At 44.7% G+C, this 18,063-nt stretch overlaps 1 protein-coding gene across 1 annotated transcript in view; it reads left to right on the plus strand.

Annotated features, from left to right (window-relative positions):
• ARMC3 (armadillo repeat containing 3) overlaps positions 1 to 18,063 on the plus strand; it is a 100,883-nt gene that overhangs the window by 70,611 nt on the left and 12,209 nt on the right. Inside the window, 6 exon segments of the mRNA XM_045463541.1 lie at positions 2,465 to 2,714; positions 5,854 to 5,990; positions 7,628 to 7,796; positions 11,409 to 11,509; positions 12,209 to 12,310; positions 12,986 to 13,102. Of these exon segments, the coding sequence (XP_045319497.1) occupies positions 2,465 to 2,714; positions 5,854 to 5,990; positions 7,628 to 7,796; positions 11,409 to 11,509; positions 12,209 to 12,310; positions 12,986 to 13,102 (876 nt within the window).

Raw genomic sequence — 18,063 nt, forward strand, 5'->3', positions numbered from 1 at the left:
TACCAACTGACCCGGCATTCTCCAGAGCCTGAGTCATTTTGTCCCCACCTAGTTGCTGTCGGTTCCGTCCACCTCTGAGCTGGTCTGTGTGACAATCATAGCTTCTTTTCTCCTCGGTGATATTTCATTTACATTCTGTACTCTCTTGGGCAATTGTGATAACTTCTATTCTTTTTTTTTTTTTTTTTTTTTAGTTTTTTAAAATATTTATTTATTTATTGGAAGAGAGACAGAGAAAGAGAGAGACAGAGAAAGAGAGAGAGAGAGCAAGCTAGGGAGGGGCAGAGAGAGAGGGAGAAAAATCCCAAGCAAGATCCACACTGTCAGCGCAGAATGCGACACAGGGCTCAAACTCACAATCCGTGAGATCATGACCTTGACCTGAGCCCAAACCAAGAGCGGGACGCTTAACTGAGTCACCCAGGTGCCTGGATAACTCCTATTCTTGAGTTTGTCACTTCTTCACAATCAGCAAATTTAAGTGACGACCAAATTAAATTTAATTCATCAGAATACAGGGTGATGGGCTGAATCATATAGCCTCACTTTTTTTTTTCTTCCACTTTTGGTTCTTAATATGATCCTAAGTGGAATGTGTCAAATATAAACCTTAAAGAGATGTTCATATTATTGAAGTCTCAGGTATGTTTTTTGTTGTCTTGATTACCTCCATTCCCACGATGATGCAAGCGGATTTTTAACAAGAATTCGGGGTCTTCCTTTGAAACTAGGATGCTCTGTATATCTTATTGTTTGGAACATCTCTCGTCTGAAGCAGTTCCGAATATTAAGGAGCATAATTAAATCATCGTCCACTTGTTAAAATGATTTCTTTTTTTTTTTTTTTAATTTTTTTTTTCAACGTTTATTCATTTTTGGGACAGAGAGAGACAGAGCATGAACAGGGGAGGGGCAGAGAGAGAGGGAGACACAGAATCGGAAACAGGTTCCAGGCTCTGAGCCATCAGCCCAGAGCCTGATGCGGGGCTCGAACTCACGGACCGCGAGATCGTGACCTGGCTGAAGTCGGACGCCTAACCGACTGCGCCACCCAGGCGCCCCAATGATTTCTTTTTTTATTTTTGCTCCTTTATGAGCTTTTTAAGTAATTAGAAAGCAAGGACTATAGAAAGTATGGCGTTCTTAAAAAGAGATTTCGGCGTATTACTTGTCAGACTGTTAATATCGTTACGGATGACTGTGGTCTCTTTATAGCAGAAATAGGAAATTTACCAACTGAATATGCCAGCATTACTGACAGTAGTTAGTAGTTATCATGTCAGGAGTATGACTTTGATCTTTGATGTTTTTTTTTTTTTCAACGTTTATTTATTTTTGGGACAGAGAGAGACAGAGCATGAACGGGGGAGGGGCAGAGAGAGAGGGAGACACAGAATCGGAAACAGGCTCCAGGCTCCGAGCCATCAGCCCAGAGCCCGACGCGGGGCTCGAACTCACGGACCGCGAGATCGTGACCTGGCTGAAGTCGGACGCTTAACCGACTGCGCCACCCAGGCACCCCATGATGTTTAATCTGTAAAAGCAACATTCACCTCCAAAATGTTTTGCTGGCTCCAAATGTGTTACGCTCTGCCCACAATTAACAGCCTCATTTAAATACGGGGAAGATGAACTAAAGAATCTTAAACCAGGAGCATTCCCTCCACACTCATTCCTACTATTTATTTATTTTTAATTTTTTTTTCATGTTTATTTTTTTAAGAGAGACAGGGCATGAGCGGGGGAGGGGCGGAGAGAGAGGGAGACACAGAATCCCAAGCAGGCTCCAGGCTGTGAGCTGTCAGCACAGAGCCCGAGGCGGGGCTCGAACCCATGGACCGTGAGACCATTCCTACTATTTAAAGCTTTGCGGGGCACCTGGGTGAGTCAGTCATTGGAGCATCTGACTTCAGCTCAGGTCATGATCTCATGCTTCATGAGTTTGAGTCCCGCCTCGGGCTCTGTGCTGACAGCTCGGAGCCTGGATCCTGCTTCGGATTCTGTGTCTCCCTCTCTCTCTGACCTTCCCCCACTCTCTCTCTCTCTCTCTCTCTCTCTCTCTCTTTCAAAGATCAATAAACATTAAAAAAATTAAAAACTAAAAGCTTTGCTTTCCTACCGGATGGGAATATCTTGATCGACTTTCTCCGAATAGAACTTCCTGATCTTACAAGTATCACTGAGTTAAAAAATGAACAGCGGTAAGAGGATTTCTAAGATGTCGTGATGCCTTTTTCTCTAACTGCAAGCTGCGGAAGTAGGAAAGGGGTAATTGAAATTCATTCTTAACCGACATTTTCCCGACATCACTAGCACCTCCATGCCGGGTTCAGCGCGGCGCAAATTAATTTCTTTCCCAAACGGTTTGATCAGGACTCCGTTGCGGCAGAGGTTCAGGTGTACAAGCCAAAGACAACGTCCTGAACTCGGATGAATGACGCTCATTTCTCCTCCGCTTCCCCAGGGCTGTTGCTGAAGCTGACGGTGTTGATCCGTTAGTCAACATCCTGTCGAGCAGACGGGACGGAGCCGTCGCCAACGCGGCTACAGTGTTAGCGAACGTGGCAATGCAGGAGCCTCTGCGCGCCGGCCTCCAGAGCCACGGCGTCTCGAGCGCCCTCCTGGGCCCGCTGCGTTCCGCGAACACGGTCGTGCAGAGCAAAGCGGCTCTCACCGTGGCCGCAACTGCGTGCGATGTGGAGGCCCGGACAGAGGTGAGAGCTTTTGCTGACCTGGAGTCTCTCATTTTTTCCACCCATCGGTGGATTACTCTGAAACACTTTCAAGGGTTTGAACCTACCCATCCTTTAGGTTCTTCAAAAGTGGTGCAACCCTTCAACCATGGACTCTGGGTGATGATAACGCGTCAGTGTGTGTTCGCCGGTGGTAACCAATGTCCCAATCCGGTAGGGGACTTGGTAATGGGGAAGCCGCACGTGTGGGGGCGGCGAGTGTGGGAAATCTCTGTCCCGCGGCTCAGTTTTGCTGTGAACCTAAAACTGCTCCACAAAGACCAAAATCTGCTACATCGGGGCAGTACTTTGGAAAACAAATCGGCAGTATCTAGGCGCCAGGAAGCATTGTTTATAATATCTACATGATGGGAAACACACCAGTTGTCCAGTTTTGAAGAGAATGGTCAAATAAATTTGTGGTATATTCACGAAGCGGAATTTCACGTCAGTGAGAATGAATGACCTGTAGTTACAGACAGCAACAGGGATGCATCTCAAGCACAATGCCGAGCAAAATCAAATTGCAAAAGAATACACGTTTCAGATTCTATTTATGTGGCGTTCGGAAATAATGTAGATCTAAGCAATACGTTGTTTAGGTAAACAGACACGTAAGTTAAAACTATAGAGACAAGCTAGAGAATGATTAACCCCCAATTCAAGAAATCCTCCTGGGGGCTCAAGGGAGTGGATGCACTTCAGAGAAGCAAACAGGGGCTCAAGGTCATTTGAAAGTGTCATTCCTTAAGCTGAGTGTTAGACAGGTGTGCCTTTACTATGACGCTTTATAGCGTACATATGGATTCCACACACTCTTGTGTTTCTTGTATATTTCAAAGTTGTAAAACCTAGAATTTCATTTTTTTACAAGTGGATCATATTTATTTTGCTCGTGCTTTTCCCATATTTGCTTGTCACCTGGCACTCACTCAAAGAGCCTAAGACTTTGTTGCTCTCCTGCCAATAACATAAATAACAACAGCTAACCCTTGCTATGTGGTGGGGACTGTGCTCAGCACTTGACAAACCTTTAGCCTCCCTCATGACAGGCTGATTCGTAATCCCCATTTTACAGATGTGGAAAACGAGGCTTAAAGACGTAGTGGGCTCAAAGCAGAGTTCGTAAGTTGGAAGATCAGGGATGCGATCTAGACCCCAAGCTGCTGCACTCTGCCCCTGCCCAGACAACTAACAAATCTTTTCTCCTCAGTCCCTTAGGTATCTATTCTATCCTGTGTCTTTGTTCCCATTGATTCGGTTCATTTGTATTCATCCATCAAGGCACTAAGATTACCAAATATTTATTTTATGTCTACTGTGTGCCGGGTGCTATGCTGGGCTTCGGCAACAGAACGATAAAAGCGTATTGGTCACACCTCCATGCGGTCTGCAGAATAGTCCATCCATTTCCTGGAATACCGCAGATCAGCCCACCGCTTCCCCCTGCTCCGGGCTCCTGCTTCCCACACTGCCTCCAGGCTGATCTTTCAAATTTGTGAGCCTCATCGCCTCATTGCAAGTTCCCGCTGCCCGGGGGAAAAGTTCAGCTGCTTCGCGGGATGTGCAACGGCCGTCACTGACCCGCACCTACCCACCTGCGCCTAACGCCTCTTCCCAGGCAGAACTCCATACTCCAGAAATACCATTCCATTTGTAATTCTGTCCATACGCTCTGCTCTCCTAGTTTCACCTCTTTGATTTCTCCCTTTGGAAAACCAGCGTCACTTTTGTCCGCCTGCTAAAATCCTGCTTTTCCCGCAAAACCCATCTCCGCCATCCTGCCTTCCGTGACAGCCCTCGAACCCCGGAGTATCCTCTGCTATTGTTCCCGCTACCCCCATGCATGCTTCCCTTGTCTGTTGCGCATATATGGTTCCTGTGTGAAAGACTATAAGCTCCTCGAGGCTGTGGGGAAGGGAACTGAGAGTTTTTCTTTCCTGTGTCGACGTCATTAACATATATCTGACGCAGAGTGCATGCTTAATAAGCAGTAGTTGAATGAATGAGGAAACGAATGTAGGAATTCATAAATGAGATCTTTGCCGAAAGAACACACGGACGTAGACCATCGTGTGTTACACGCGGAAGTAAAGATGTTCCGAAGTTTGACTTGTGTGAGACGCTTCAGGGAAACTTTTCTAAGCTGTGCATGTTGCACGTGCTAAAGTATCATCTCTGAGAGGAAACTACCACTGGACACTGACCGAAAATGACCGAATCAAGTAGCTCTTCTCCCACAAGGGCTCTCGTCTTCAGATACTGCACACAGAAACTGACAGACTATTCTTTTTCTTTGGTCCTCTAGGTTCAGATAATGCAATATTGCATTTCAGGCAGTAGATAAGAGCTCTGTCGGATCTTTTTTTTTCCCCTCCCCCCCCTCCTTGGACTAATTCTATACATGAGTAATTACCTTCAGTACCTGAATTTCCTTTAATACCGTGATTAGTTCTGCCCGATTTTCATTCTATTCTTTTCTTCGTCTCTTTTTCACTCTTTGGAGAAATGACGAAAAGACGCTGTGCAGTGATAACAAAAATTGCTCTTTTTCTAGGGAATTGCTACAACACTGCCCTGGCCACACTGATGGTCTGGTGGTGGTATACGGTGGCACGTAGTGTATCAGTTCCCCCTGCCCAGCCTTAGGGACCGTGTTAGTTTCCTCTTGCCGCTGTAACGACCACGTTGTGGCTTCAAGTAATATAAACCTATCATCTTACAGTTTACAAAGCCGGAAGCCGAAACCGGGTCTTAAGGGTTAAAATCAAGGTGTTGGCAGGGGCGTGTTCCTTTGGGAGACTCTGGGGGGAAATGTGTCTCCTGGCCCTTTCTAGCTTTTACCATCCACCTCCATCCCTCGGCTGTGGCCCCTTCCTCCGTCTTCAAAGGGTATTTGTCCAATCCCTGCTTCTCCACACCCCCTTTCTTGAGGTTTTACAGGAGATCTTTCACCCCGGGATGTAAAAATCCCAATTATGCACAGATCCTAAAATGCTCGTACATAGTTAAACTCTCTTCACCACCAAACAAGGCGATTACAGAAACAAACAAACAAAAAACCCCACGAATGTTTATATTGTGTCCTCCCAACGCGTACACTTGCAGTTTCTACTTTCAGTTAAGGAATTCAGGTGGCCTGGAGCCGCTGGTCGAGCTCCTGCGCTCGAAGCACGATGAAGTAAGAAGGCACGCCAGCTGGGCGGTGATGGTCTGCGCCAACGACGAGCTCACGGCTGTCGAACTTTGCAAGCTCGGGTGAGTGGGGCTGCCTCGAGTTTCTGGCTCAGATGGAGAGCAGAGGAGGAAGGCGGACAGTCTTCAGGCCCAAGGAAGGGCAGGCAGGGCCCTGGGGAGCTGGGCTGGGCACCTCGAGCCTTCCCCCCAGAAAGGACCGCCTGGTGGGAGCAGGATCATCTGGGCTCCTCCCAACCCCTGGAGACCTCCCTCCCCGCCCCCGCTCCGTGACAAAACCATCTTGACCGTCTCCCCGTCCGTTTTTCATCCTGATAAACACCTCTCTTCCACTCTGCAATCGCGAAACGACACCTCTGCCTGGCTACTTTTTTTTTTTTTTTTAAGTTTCTTTTTCTTTTTAAGTTTATTTATTTTGAGAGAGGGGGAGACAGAGGATCCCGAGCAGGCTCCTCGCCGTTGGTGCAGAGCCTGACGCCGGGCTCGAACTCACCAACCCGTGAGGTCATGACTTAAGAGCAAACCAAGAGTCCGTTTCTTACTGGACTGAGCCGCCCAGGCGCCCCTGTCCCTCCACTTTGGAAGCCAAAATAAAATGCGTGAGCCCTGACCGCCTCAGAATTCTGCATTTAACCAAACCGACAAACAGGCTTTTTAAGGTTCCACTGACAGGTTTCCCCATTTCTAACCATCTTTATTTATATTTGTATTTATATTTCTGCTTGTATTTATATTTATATTTACATTTTATCTTTATCTTTATATTTAATATTTATTTGAAAACATTTTATTTTTTTTTAAACATTAAAAAAAATTTTTTTTTAACGTTTATTTATTTTTGAGACAGAGAGAGGCAGAGCATGAACGGGGGAGGGTCAGAGAGAGAGGGAGACACAGAATCGGAAACAGGCTCCAGGCTCTGAGCCATCAGCCCAGAGCCCGACGCGGGGCTCGAACTCATGGACCGCGAGATCGTGACCTGAGCTGAAGTCGGACGCTTAACCGACTGAGCCATCCAGCCGCCCCTAAAAAACATTTTAAGTCACCCCCACATCCAGTACGGGGCGTCAAACTTAGGATCCTGAGATCAAGAGTCACCCACTTGACAGACGGAGCCAGCCAGGTGCCCCCCTAACCATCTTTATTTTCGTATGTATATATTGCCTGCTTAGCTGGAGAAATTGGAGTCTGATACTGCTTTTGCTTTAAATGAAGACCTTTCTCCCCCTGCAGAGTATCCTTTTCAACTGTTTGAACATGAGGCACTACATGGCATATGTATTCTCAGAAAGGACTGATTGGTCTTAATAATTCTGTCAACATTACTTTATCTAAAAGGGTGAGATGTCGGGGCGGCCTGGTGGGGGGGCTCAGTCGGTTAAGCGTCCGACTTCAGCCCAGGTCCTGATCTCAGGTTTGTGTGTTCGAGCCCCACATCGGGCTCTGTGCTGACAGCTCGGAGCCTGGAGCCTGTTTCGGATTCTGTGTCTCCCCCTCTCCCTCTGCCCCTCCCCCACTCATGCTCTGTCCCTCTCTCAAAAAACAAACAGTAAAACATAAATAAATAGAAAAAAAGGGTGAGGTGTCTTTAACCTTTCCATCTCAATTCTTCACTCAGGGTCTTAGCTACGGATATACATGGGAATTTAATGTTGGATTGCTTGTTTAGAGCAAATAATGCTCTTTTCTTTTATTGACAGGGCTTTAGATATCCTTGAAGAAGTTAATCTATCAGTAAGTCGAAAAAATAAATTCAGTGAGGCAGCTTATAACAAATTGCTCAACAACAACCTGTCTCTGAAATATAGCCTGACTGGCTACTTGTCATCAAGTAACATAATTAGTGATGGATTCTATGATTACGGTCGGGTAAGTGACAGCACTAATTTGTATTTCAGTACGTGCGATCGTTTCTTTAGTCACGATGCCATTACATTGCAATTTTATAACCACCTAGCAGAATGTATATTTTTATAGACAGAAACTTGGGAATCAGAGCTTAACTCTTAACTCTGTCTGCTATAAGATTTTGCATTTATGTACAGTTTTACCTAGAATCTGATTACCTGTAGTAGAAATCAGCTTGCTAATGCTACTCTCGAGTTTCAGAGAAAATATAAAAGAAGGAGCACTTTCTGTTTGGGGGTTCTGTTATCTCCAGGGCTCAGCTCAGCGATAAGAATAGAAGTGTAAGTGTTTTGCTTTAATTAAAAAAAAAATTTTTTTTTAACGTTTATTCATTTTTGAGAGAGTTAGAGACACAGAGCGTGAGTGGGGGAGGGGCAGAGAGAGAGGGAGACACAGAATCCAAAGCAGGCTCCAGGCTCCCAGCTGTCGGCACAGAGCCCGACGCGGGGCTCGAGCACACAAACCTTGAGATCAGGACCTGGGCTGAAGTCAGAGGCTTAACCGACTGAGCCTCTCAGGCACCCCTTGTTTTATTAGTCATAATCTAATTGAAATTAACCAAAGTGTATTACCAGATTTTAAAATGTGATATAGAAGAATGTTATTTAAGCTGCATTTCTGATTCTGATTTTAAAACCAATATACAGTGTAATGCAGTGTGGACGTCCAGAGAAATGGGAAGCTGAAAATTAGAATCTTGAGGACTTTCTGGCATTGCGGCTTAAGTTAGCATCTTCCTTTCTTCTGGAGACCAAAAGCAATGAGGAGAATAGGGGAAATTTTTTAAATCTACAAATCCCATATTAAGCAAACCTAGGAAGCAGATATGATCCACAGACTTCAAAAAAAAAAAAAAAAAAACATAAGGGGGGGCCGGGTGGCTCAGGCAGCTGAGCGTTGTCCTCTTGGTTTGTGTTCAGCTCGCGCATGATCCCAGGGTCATGGGATTGAGCCCCGCGTCAGGCTCCGTGCTGAGTGTGGAGGCTACTTGGATTCTCTCTCCCTCCCCCCCCCGCCCCCCTCTTGCACCTGTGTGTGTGCTGGCACTCTCTCTCTTTCTCTCTAAAATTACAAAAAAAAAAAAAAAAGTAGGAGTTACTGAAATTCCCTGAGATCAAGCAGAAGGGGTGCAGGCGAAAAATGAAAAGGGGAAAAAATAATCACAGAGAGGGACGAGGGAGCCAGCGGTGGCAGGCCTCAGAAAGCACCATCAGCCATCCATACTGCCTCAGGTGATGGGAGAGCTCAGCGGCGCACAAGCCAAATGCTGTGTTTGCCGGGCAGGTGCAGGACCCGAGCACCCGGGATGAGCAAGGCAGGCAGCGGAAGCCTTCTTGGATCAGTGTGGTCCAAAAAGGCAGAGGAGACAGGGCCATGAAGGAATCACATAGGCGAGCCGTGTTTGCAAGAAACACTCTGCGATGCTAACAGTTCTAGAGACATGAAAAATTATTTTATTTTATTAAATTTTTTTCAAAGTTTATTTATTTTGCAGGGAGGGGAGCAAACAGGGGAGGGCCAGAGAGAAGGGGAGACAGACTCGCATCAGTGCAGAGCCTGAGACGGGGTTTGAACTCACGAACCAGGAGAGCACGACCTGAACAGAAATCTAGAGTCGGTCGTATTGTATTGTATTGTATTTTATTTTATTTTATTTATTTTATTTATTTTATTTATTTTTATTGTTATTTAATGTTTAATTATTTTAAGTTTATTTATTTTGAGAGACAACACAAGTGGGGTAAGGGCAGAGAGAGAGGGGAGAGAGAGAATCCCAAGCAGCCTGCACACTGCCTTCACAGAGCCCGATATGGGGCTTGAACTCACAAACCATGGGATCATGACCTGAGCTGAAACCAAGAGCTGGGCACTCAATCAACTAAGCCCCCCAGGCACCCCCGTTTTTAAAGTAATCTTTACAATGTGGGGCTCGAACTCATGCTCCTGAGGTAAAGAGTCACGTGCTTTACCGGCTGAGCCAGGCAGGTGCCCCTAGAGGCATTTCGAATAATGAAAATGGCTAGCCTAAAACTGGACTCTTGATCCTCCTTCTGACTTCCCCTAGCACATTATTAGTACAAAGATGCTTTGAGAAAAATGAGGAAATGGGCAGAAAAACCAACAGAGAACACTTACCAGGAAAATGTTGCCGTGGATCAGATAAAACTGTGAGAAAATGTATTTGCTCACGAGTTTTAAAAAAAATTTAATGAAACAATATTTTTTATAAAGGAGAATTCTCTGGGGTGCCTGGGTGGCTCAGTTGGTTGAGCGTCCGACTTCGGCTCAGATCATGATCTCGCGGTTCACGAGTTCGAGCCCCGCGTCGGGCTCTGTGCTGACCGCTCGGAGACTGGAGCCTGTTTCAGATTCTGTGTCTCCCTCTCTCTCTGTCCCTCCTCCGCTCATGCTCTGTCTCTGTCTCTCTCTCTCTCTCTCTCAAAAATAAATAAACATTCAAAAAAATTTATTTTAAAAATAGAGGAGAATTCTCTGATTCATTCATTCAGTAAATATTAAGTTTCTAATATTGTAGGTTGGAATAGTCAGTGAATAAAAGAGACATATCTCTACTTCTGTGGCACCGGTGAGAGGAAAGAGTCAATAAATAGGAAACATAACAAATAAATAAATTATATCACACGATCAAAATGATCAGAGCATTGGGGGCAAAAATAGATCAGAGGCCAAGATAAGGGGGCTCTATAGTGCTGGGGGTTGCTGGGGTTGATGTTCATAATTGTAGAAATCGTGATCCGGTAGGCCTCACAGGGAGGGTCATACTTGAGCAAAAACTACAAGGTGAGGGATTGAGCCATGGAGATGGCTCGGGGAAGAGCTTTCCAGGCAGAAGAAACAGCTGGTACAGAAGCCGTAAGATGTAAAGATGCTTGGCAGATTTGAGAAACAGCAAGGTCAGTATAGAGCTGAATGAACCAAGGAGCACGATAGTGAGGACTAAATCAGAGAGATACAGAGAGACCAGATCATGTTAAGTCTTGTAGACCATTGGAAGGATTTTGGCTTTTACTTTGAATGAAGTGGGAAAACTTGGCAGACAGAGTTCTGGGCAGAAAAATGACATGATCTGTCTGATATATATATGTTTTTGTTTGCTTTCTGAGAGAAAGAGAGAGAGAGACAGAGCATGAGTGGGGGAGAGGCAGAGAGAGAAGGAGACAGACAATCGGAAGCAGGCTCCAGGCTCCGAGCCATCAGCACAGAGCTCGATGCGGGGCTCAAACCCCCGAAACCATGAGATCATGATGTGGGCCAAGGTCGGACACTTAACCAACTGAACCACCACGGCACCCCATGATCTGTCTGATCTTTAAAGGATCCTAAAAAGTGTCTTGGATGAGAGAGGGATCTAATTATAGTATGATTGGAAAAAGACCTCAGAAAATGGTGTGGTCTAACCCGCCTCACCAGGCTGGTGAAATTGCTAATATAGGACTTTGTCTAGCCTATTTTTAGATAGCCTCGCAATATTTTTAGTGATCTCTTTAGTAATTAGTTACTCTGACAGACAACAAATTCTCCCAGAGTGATCAGTTCTTAAATTATCTACAGATAAATCCTGGCACCAAACTTTTGCCTTTGAAGGATCTCTGCTTACAAGAACCAAGTGATCAACGTGCTGTACTTTTAGTGAACAGTAAATCATCTGATGTGTGAGTCTCTCGGCGGTGGAAGGATGCAGGGAAGCATAATGGTTTTTGTTTGTCCATCATCACGTGGATATGTAAAGATTCGCAGGATGGCACCTTTTTGTCCCCTGTATTTAGCGTCACCCTGAAAATCAACACTGGTCCGTAAATTTGTAGCCTGACCTAGTAAAGACCATGAAATCACCACCAACGTGGTTTTTCCTTTGACTCCCCGTTACCACTCAATTCCAGATGTATTTCTGTAGTCAGTGCCTATTCCCTTCCCGGCAACATGAAGTTAATTGAAGAAAGTATAAATAGACAGGAGCAAACCGAAACGAGTTGTGTTTACAGGGCTCCAGAACTGTATGCAGGACTATAATGCTGCCTGGGGCTTTTAAAAAATATAAAATAAGAAGTAAATAATAAAGCTAAAAATGCAAGCTTCAGAATTTTAAAAAATGGTCACGGATACCTATATATATCTACATATTTTATGGGACACATTTTATAAAAATATTTCCTGTTCCAGTTCATGAAAACCTTTACAATATTCTTTGTGTTACCTTTATGCGTTTATTAGGTCACTGTTACAAGTCAGCTCCAAATATGACTTTCAAAAAAAAAAACAAAACAAAAAAAACCTGTCTTTTGTAGGCAGATCCAATATTGACAAATCAAGTATTTTAACTTGTGTATAATTTCAAATATGTAAAATTTTAGTTCTCCGCCTCCATCGACGGAAGATAAATCATCAGATGTTGGTTATGGTCGGAGCATTTCTTCTTCGTCTTCCTTTAGAAGAGCAAGCAAAGAAAAGACCAAGTAAGAAAATGGTATTTTGTCTGGACTCGATTCTCCCCTCAATGTGGGAGTAAAAAAAAAAAAAAAAAAAAAAATTTAGGTTTTAGATCTTGGCAACGTAATTCTTTTCATCCTTATAGTGATATAATTCCATCATTGCTTAAAAAATTTTTTTTAATGTTTATTTATTTTGAGAGAGAGAGATAGAATGCAAGCAGGGGAGGGGCCGAGAGAGGGAGACAGAGAATCCCAAGCAGGCTTGCACTGTCAGCGCAGAGCCAGATGCAGGGCTCGAACTCATGAACTGTGAGCCAGGCTCATGACCTGAGCCGAAATCAAGAGTCGGATGCCTAACCGACTGAGCCACCCAGGTGCCCCTCGTAATTGCTTTTTCAAATTGCCACGGAAAACATCTCTGGAAAAGTAGCTAGTGAGACTGGCTTTACGTCCTGTGTGCCATGAACATACACTGAGCTCTGGACCACGGGACACAGTGGCCGTGGGCAGGCTTTGTGTTACTATTTGTAGATGGAAGAGTGCCTCGTGCCCTGCTTCACCCCTGCCTTGACGGGAGAGAGATCGAGGCATGTCACGGCAGTGACAAATGCCTTCTAACTTAGGAGACGCCTTGCACATGTAATGTTTTCTTATTTTTCATGTGACTGAAATCGATCATGAGTTTTTTCATACAATCAGAAAAAATAGTTATCATTTTAGTACCGGATTTGGATCTCCCACAGAAGAGAAATCCGAGCCTCCTTCTGGACGAAATACTGCTCTTAGTAAAGGCACCACAAAAGAAAGAGGATCAAGGTAGGGGATGTGTGATTATGTTCTCTTCCTAATTGTGATCATGTCAGGCTTTGACTCCCCAGCAGAGTTGGGGAATGGAAGGGGTGGCTTTTAAATAGGAAGCTTTGCTTCTGGAATCGGCACGTTGTGCGAAGCGAGACTCAGGAGCTGTAATTAAAAAGTAACTTACTTCGTTTTTGTCTCTTGCAACCTTTTTAAAACTTAACCAGAGGGAATTTCTTCTTCTGCCTCTGGGTGAGAACTCGGGTCACTTTGATCACTATACAGTCCTACAGGCACTTTAATTCAAAAACGACCACAGAAACAGCAGTCCTAGTGACTCATTTACAAGTCCAACCCGGCGTAGAGATCGATGTAAAATGAACCCTGTGCCCTCCCCCATGGCTGCCTTTGTGGGTGGTGAGCCACACACGCTGGCGTGTGGTTCTCTCTCCCTCTCTCTCTCTCTGTCTTCCTCTCTCTCTCTCTCTGCCTTATGCCTCCACCTCCCCTCCCCATCCAGCTCACCCAGAGAAACCTCTGACCTTCGGGAGGCAGCGAGAGGGGGGAGAGGGACATTGGATCAAGTGTTTACATGATGGAACGATTACAGTGTGGTTTCATGCTTTTTAGGCCTGGCATGTTTTAAACATGCTTTCTGTATGTGTACGTATTTTTAAACATATTATTTCTCTAATGAGCACTTTCCTGGATTCCTCAAAAACCCACGTGGACCTCTTGCCACGCTCCGTGACCCTTTAATTATTGTTGACTTAAGCCCTTCAGAACCGCTGTGGTATTGGAGGCCATCTAGCACACATGTCCAGCATCCGCTTTCTAAACGGGGACTGCCCCCGAAGGTCTCCCAAGGTGCAGACAGCGGTTTGCTCTCTTCCTCAGACCTCAGAGCTGTTTATTTTCTGTTTCGGACTTCATTCTCTACTGTGAGCCTCCGTGGCTCATTCTTCTCATCTCTGCTTCTAATCTGCGCCTGTCGTTCTAGGCCTGATACCTTTTGCCCTTCCCTCTCCTCCCCTCCCTTTTTTCCCCCCTCCCTTTTCTTCCCGGCTTTCCTTTCCTCCTTAGGCTTCTCAGCCTCACCTCTACTGCACAGGACAAGAACATAGGCTGATTGGAGTATTTCCCTTTTCATCCCCAGTGTTTAGCCTAGCACTTGGTTGGCACACATAGGCCTCCGTGTTTATTCAAGAGAACAGAAATCTGAAATTGACAGGAAAGGGTTATTTTTGACAAGGTCCACCCGCCTAAGCCGTGTGTCTTGAACAAATTGGGTACCTTCTCTTTGCCCAAGTCCCCTCATCGGTGAAATGGGCGTAACCTAGGCTGTTGTGACGATTACATAAATTAGCACATGAACAGTCCATAGAGCAGTGCCTGGCACAAAGTAAACACTCAACAAATGCTAGTACTGTTGTGCGAAACAGTTACAAGGAGCCCAAATCCACTCAACCCTTGCAGGGACGTAGAGGAATCTCCAGGGTCCAATGTGGGAAATGCAGCCATCCCCAAAAGGACAGGAGCTGGGATGAAGTCCATAACTGTAGGGTCTCTCTGGCTTTCTCCCTCTCTTTCTCTCTCTCCCTCTCTCCACGTGCGTGGTATCTTATTTACAGACCCTTTGTTATCCTCCTTGACCCTCTTTTGGTTATTGCCTCACCCATAACTGTAGCGTATGTGACTTTGGTTTGCCATGGGACAGACCTGGCTCCGGTTCCAAGCAAACTTTCCGTTCTAAAGCCCAACAACTATCAGGTGCAAATTTGTAAGAGGGACCACCTTCTCTTCAGTGGCCAAAGCATTGGCTGGCTTTGGGGCAGGTGTCTCCCTTTGGTCTACCCAGCCATGGCCCTGGGGAAGAATTAGCTTTCTGCCCCCTTGATAGGGGAGGGTAGGCACTTGTCTGATGAGTGACCATTATGCGTATACTGTACCTATCATCATCAATCAAAGTGTATCTTCCCTCTGATATCTCTGATATCACATCAGCTTAAATCTTTGCTGATTCTGCTGTTCTTGGCTCTTTCGCACTATCTTATTTTTCTTACAGCCCCGTCTGGTTCTTTTTTTTATTAATTGAAAAAAAAAAAATTTTTTTTTTTTTTTTTAAATAAAGCTACCGTTGACATTTATGTGCCCCTTTCCTGAGTCCTGGCTTCTCTATCCTGCTGGCCTGGAAACAGTGCGTTTCTAACGAAACTCATTGTTCCCCCAACTCCCAAACCTCCTTCTCCTCCTCTGTTCCCAATGCCGATGAATGTTACCTCCCATGCAATTGCTCAAGCTTTGGCATCATCTTAAAATCCTTCTTCTCCTTACTCCCCTTCACTGAATGAGCCTCAGCCCTATGCACTCGATGTCTTCAGTGCCTCTTAAGTCATTGTTTCCCTTCATTTTCACCTTTACCTCCCCTCTTCAGGCCTTTGCATTATATCTCAGCACACTAACCCCCTGATCGTACGATCCTCCTGCATTTTATTTAGCCCTCCATAAACCCATCCTCCGTGCGACCACCCCCCCCCCCACCGAATTAACTTCCCAAAGTGAAAGGCTGATCATATTACTCTGCCCAAAACAACGATTTCCTATCATCCTCCAGATGAAGTCCAAACAGGAATTGTGTAGGCATGGCAAACGCCTGAAAAAATAAAAATAAAAAATAATAACCAAAAAAAATTTATAGATTAAATACTCACAAATTCTTTCAAATATTGAAGGCTTGTTGTTGAAAGGAATAGTGGTTTGACTCCCTGGCAATATGCCCCGGGGAGAATAAGTATAAACAAGTGAGGATCATTATTTCTTCTCACACCACTTCCGGTCTCCTCCTTGTCTCTGCATACTCTTGCCTCTTACTCCCCACTGAGAGATAAGCCCTGACGTGCTCCTAACATTCAGACAGGTTGTTAGCATACAGGAAAACATACATTTGGATTCGGTCAACACTGGTCCTTGGTTTTCTCATCTCTGAAATGGAAGTGATGATTCCTTCCTCGCAGAGGTGCTGTAAGAATACGTGAAACAATGTTTGTTGAGTGCCTAAACCATTGCCTGGCATACTTAAGTGACCCCATATACGTCCAGTCCCTTTCCCCTCCTTATTCCTGGGTCCACTGGGCGGATAGATTGGTCGTAATCGTGTTGCCCTGTTGTCTATCTTTTGGTAAGCCCTTCTTGTCTTGTTCCTATGAGAACTTTGGACCCCTGACGATAGAGTAACACATTTTAACTCTACCCATCTGATAATGTCGTAGAGAATGTGCGGTGTTAACAAAAAGTTACTGAGAGGTACTGCCGAAAATGACGAGACATCTAGAACCACAAAGTGGCCAAGGTCTTAAAAGGAAGAGAGGGGACAGGAAATAGGCAAACCAGTTATGTGTGTGGTGGCCCAATACAGACAAGGGAAGTATGATTTGTCTCTGTCTCCTCATGAATATTATCACCATGTACCATGTAAATTAAAATCCTTAAGCGACAGTCTCTCGCTGGGTGACTAGCAACTATATTGTTCTTCTGTGCGAAGCGTTCAGCTGTTCCCTCCTTCACGGCAAAACACTCATAGGAGACGTGATTGGTTTCGCCTTTATCCAGCTGCCATCTTGATACTTTCCTAGCCTTCACTGAATCCGACCAACCTAATATGCCCTCTAAAGCTTTTCTTTATAAAGACCATTCCCCTCACAATAAACACTTACTATACCTATTTGTGAGTGTATCAGAAGTTCTATCTGTAGCATATTTTTGTATTCAGACCAGATTTCATAAATATTTAAGTTGATTGCACATGAGTTGATTATACACACTTAAAAGTTTATTGCTTTCCTGTCTCTGTTTTGTTTCCTTCCAGTCTGTTCATCTCTGGAGTCTTTTAGAAATTTACAACATATACTTAAACATTTCTGCCGCTCAATCTTGATCCTCATCATAACGACTTCCTAAAACATTGTTATTTTTTGAAGAATTTCCCTCAACCGCTTTTTTTTAACCTTCGCTTAGCCGTTTTTTCCCCCTTCCTCCCAAATCTTGACTAACTGCAAAAGTCTTTCAGAAATAGATGTTGTTTCTTAATCACATTTAACATCTTAATCACGTTTAAATACCTTCTCACCTTCTTTTCTTGAATTTTTTCATTCGTTCAGCAAATACTTATTGTATTAGGTATCAGGAGTTGTTCCCACGTTAGAGATACAGCAGTGAACATAAACCTTTGTTTTCATAGAACTTACATCCTACTGGGACACTGACAAATAAGAAAATAAACCACACACACACACACACACACACGCACGCATGCACACACACGTATGCACACATACATCCTTCTAAACCCAGAATACATTGTGTGTCCACTTTATACAATACTCTCTCCTCATCTTTTTGGAATAGACTGGGGGGAACAGGACACCCAACTGGGATAGATTTCTGGAACATCTCGAATTTCTTATTTTTACCACTCATGTGGAATTTATCGAATGCTACCTGGTATTGTGATAATTTTTCATAGACCAAAATCTTCCTGCCTAAATTGAAACCCCACATGGGCCAGCTTCATGACTTCCATTTCTCCCAGCAGCCTTGCCTTATAACTTATATGTCCAAATAGTTGATGGAATCAAAAAGGAGCAAGTGATTAAACTTTGAAAATGTCAGTACACAGGGCGCCTGGGTGGCGCAGTCGGTTAAGCGTCCGACTTCAGCCAGGTCACGATCTCGCCGTCCGGGAGTTCGAGCCCCGCGTCGGGCTCTGGGCTGATGGCTCAGAGCCTGGAGCCTGTTTCCGATTCTGTGTCTCCCTCTCTCTCTGCCCCTCCCCCGTTCATGCTCTGTCTCTCTCTGTCCCAAAAATAAATAAACGTTAAAAAAAAAAAAAAAAAAAAAAAGAAAGAAAATGTCAGTACACAGTTTGGAGCCAGACAAATGTGTCTTTCTGTTTAGCTATCTGCCTTCTCATCCACCCATGA

Source organism: Leopardus geoffroyi, chromosome B4, assembly GCF_018350155.1.
Source record: "Leopardus geoffroyi isolate Oge1 chromosome B4, O.geoffroyi_Oge1_pat1.0, whole genome shotgun sequence".
Lineage (NCBI taxonomy): Eukaryota > Metazoa > Chordata > Mammalia > Carnivora > Felidae > Leopardus > Leopardus geoffroyi.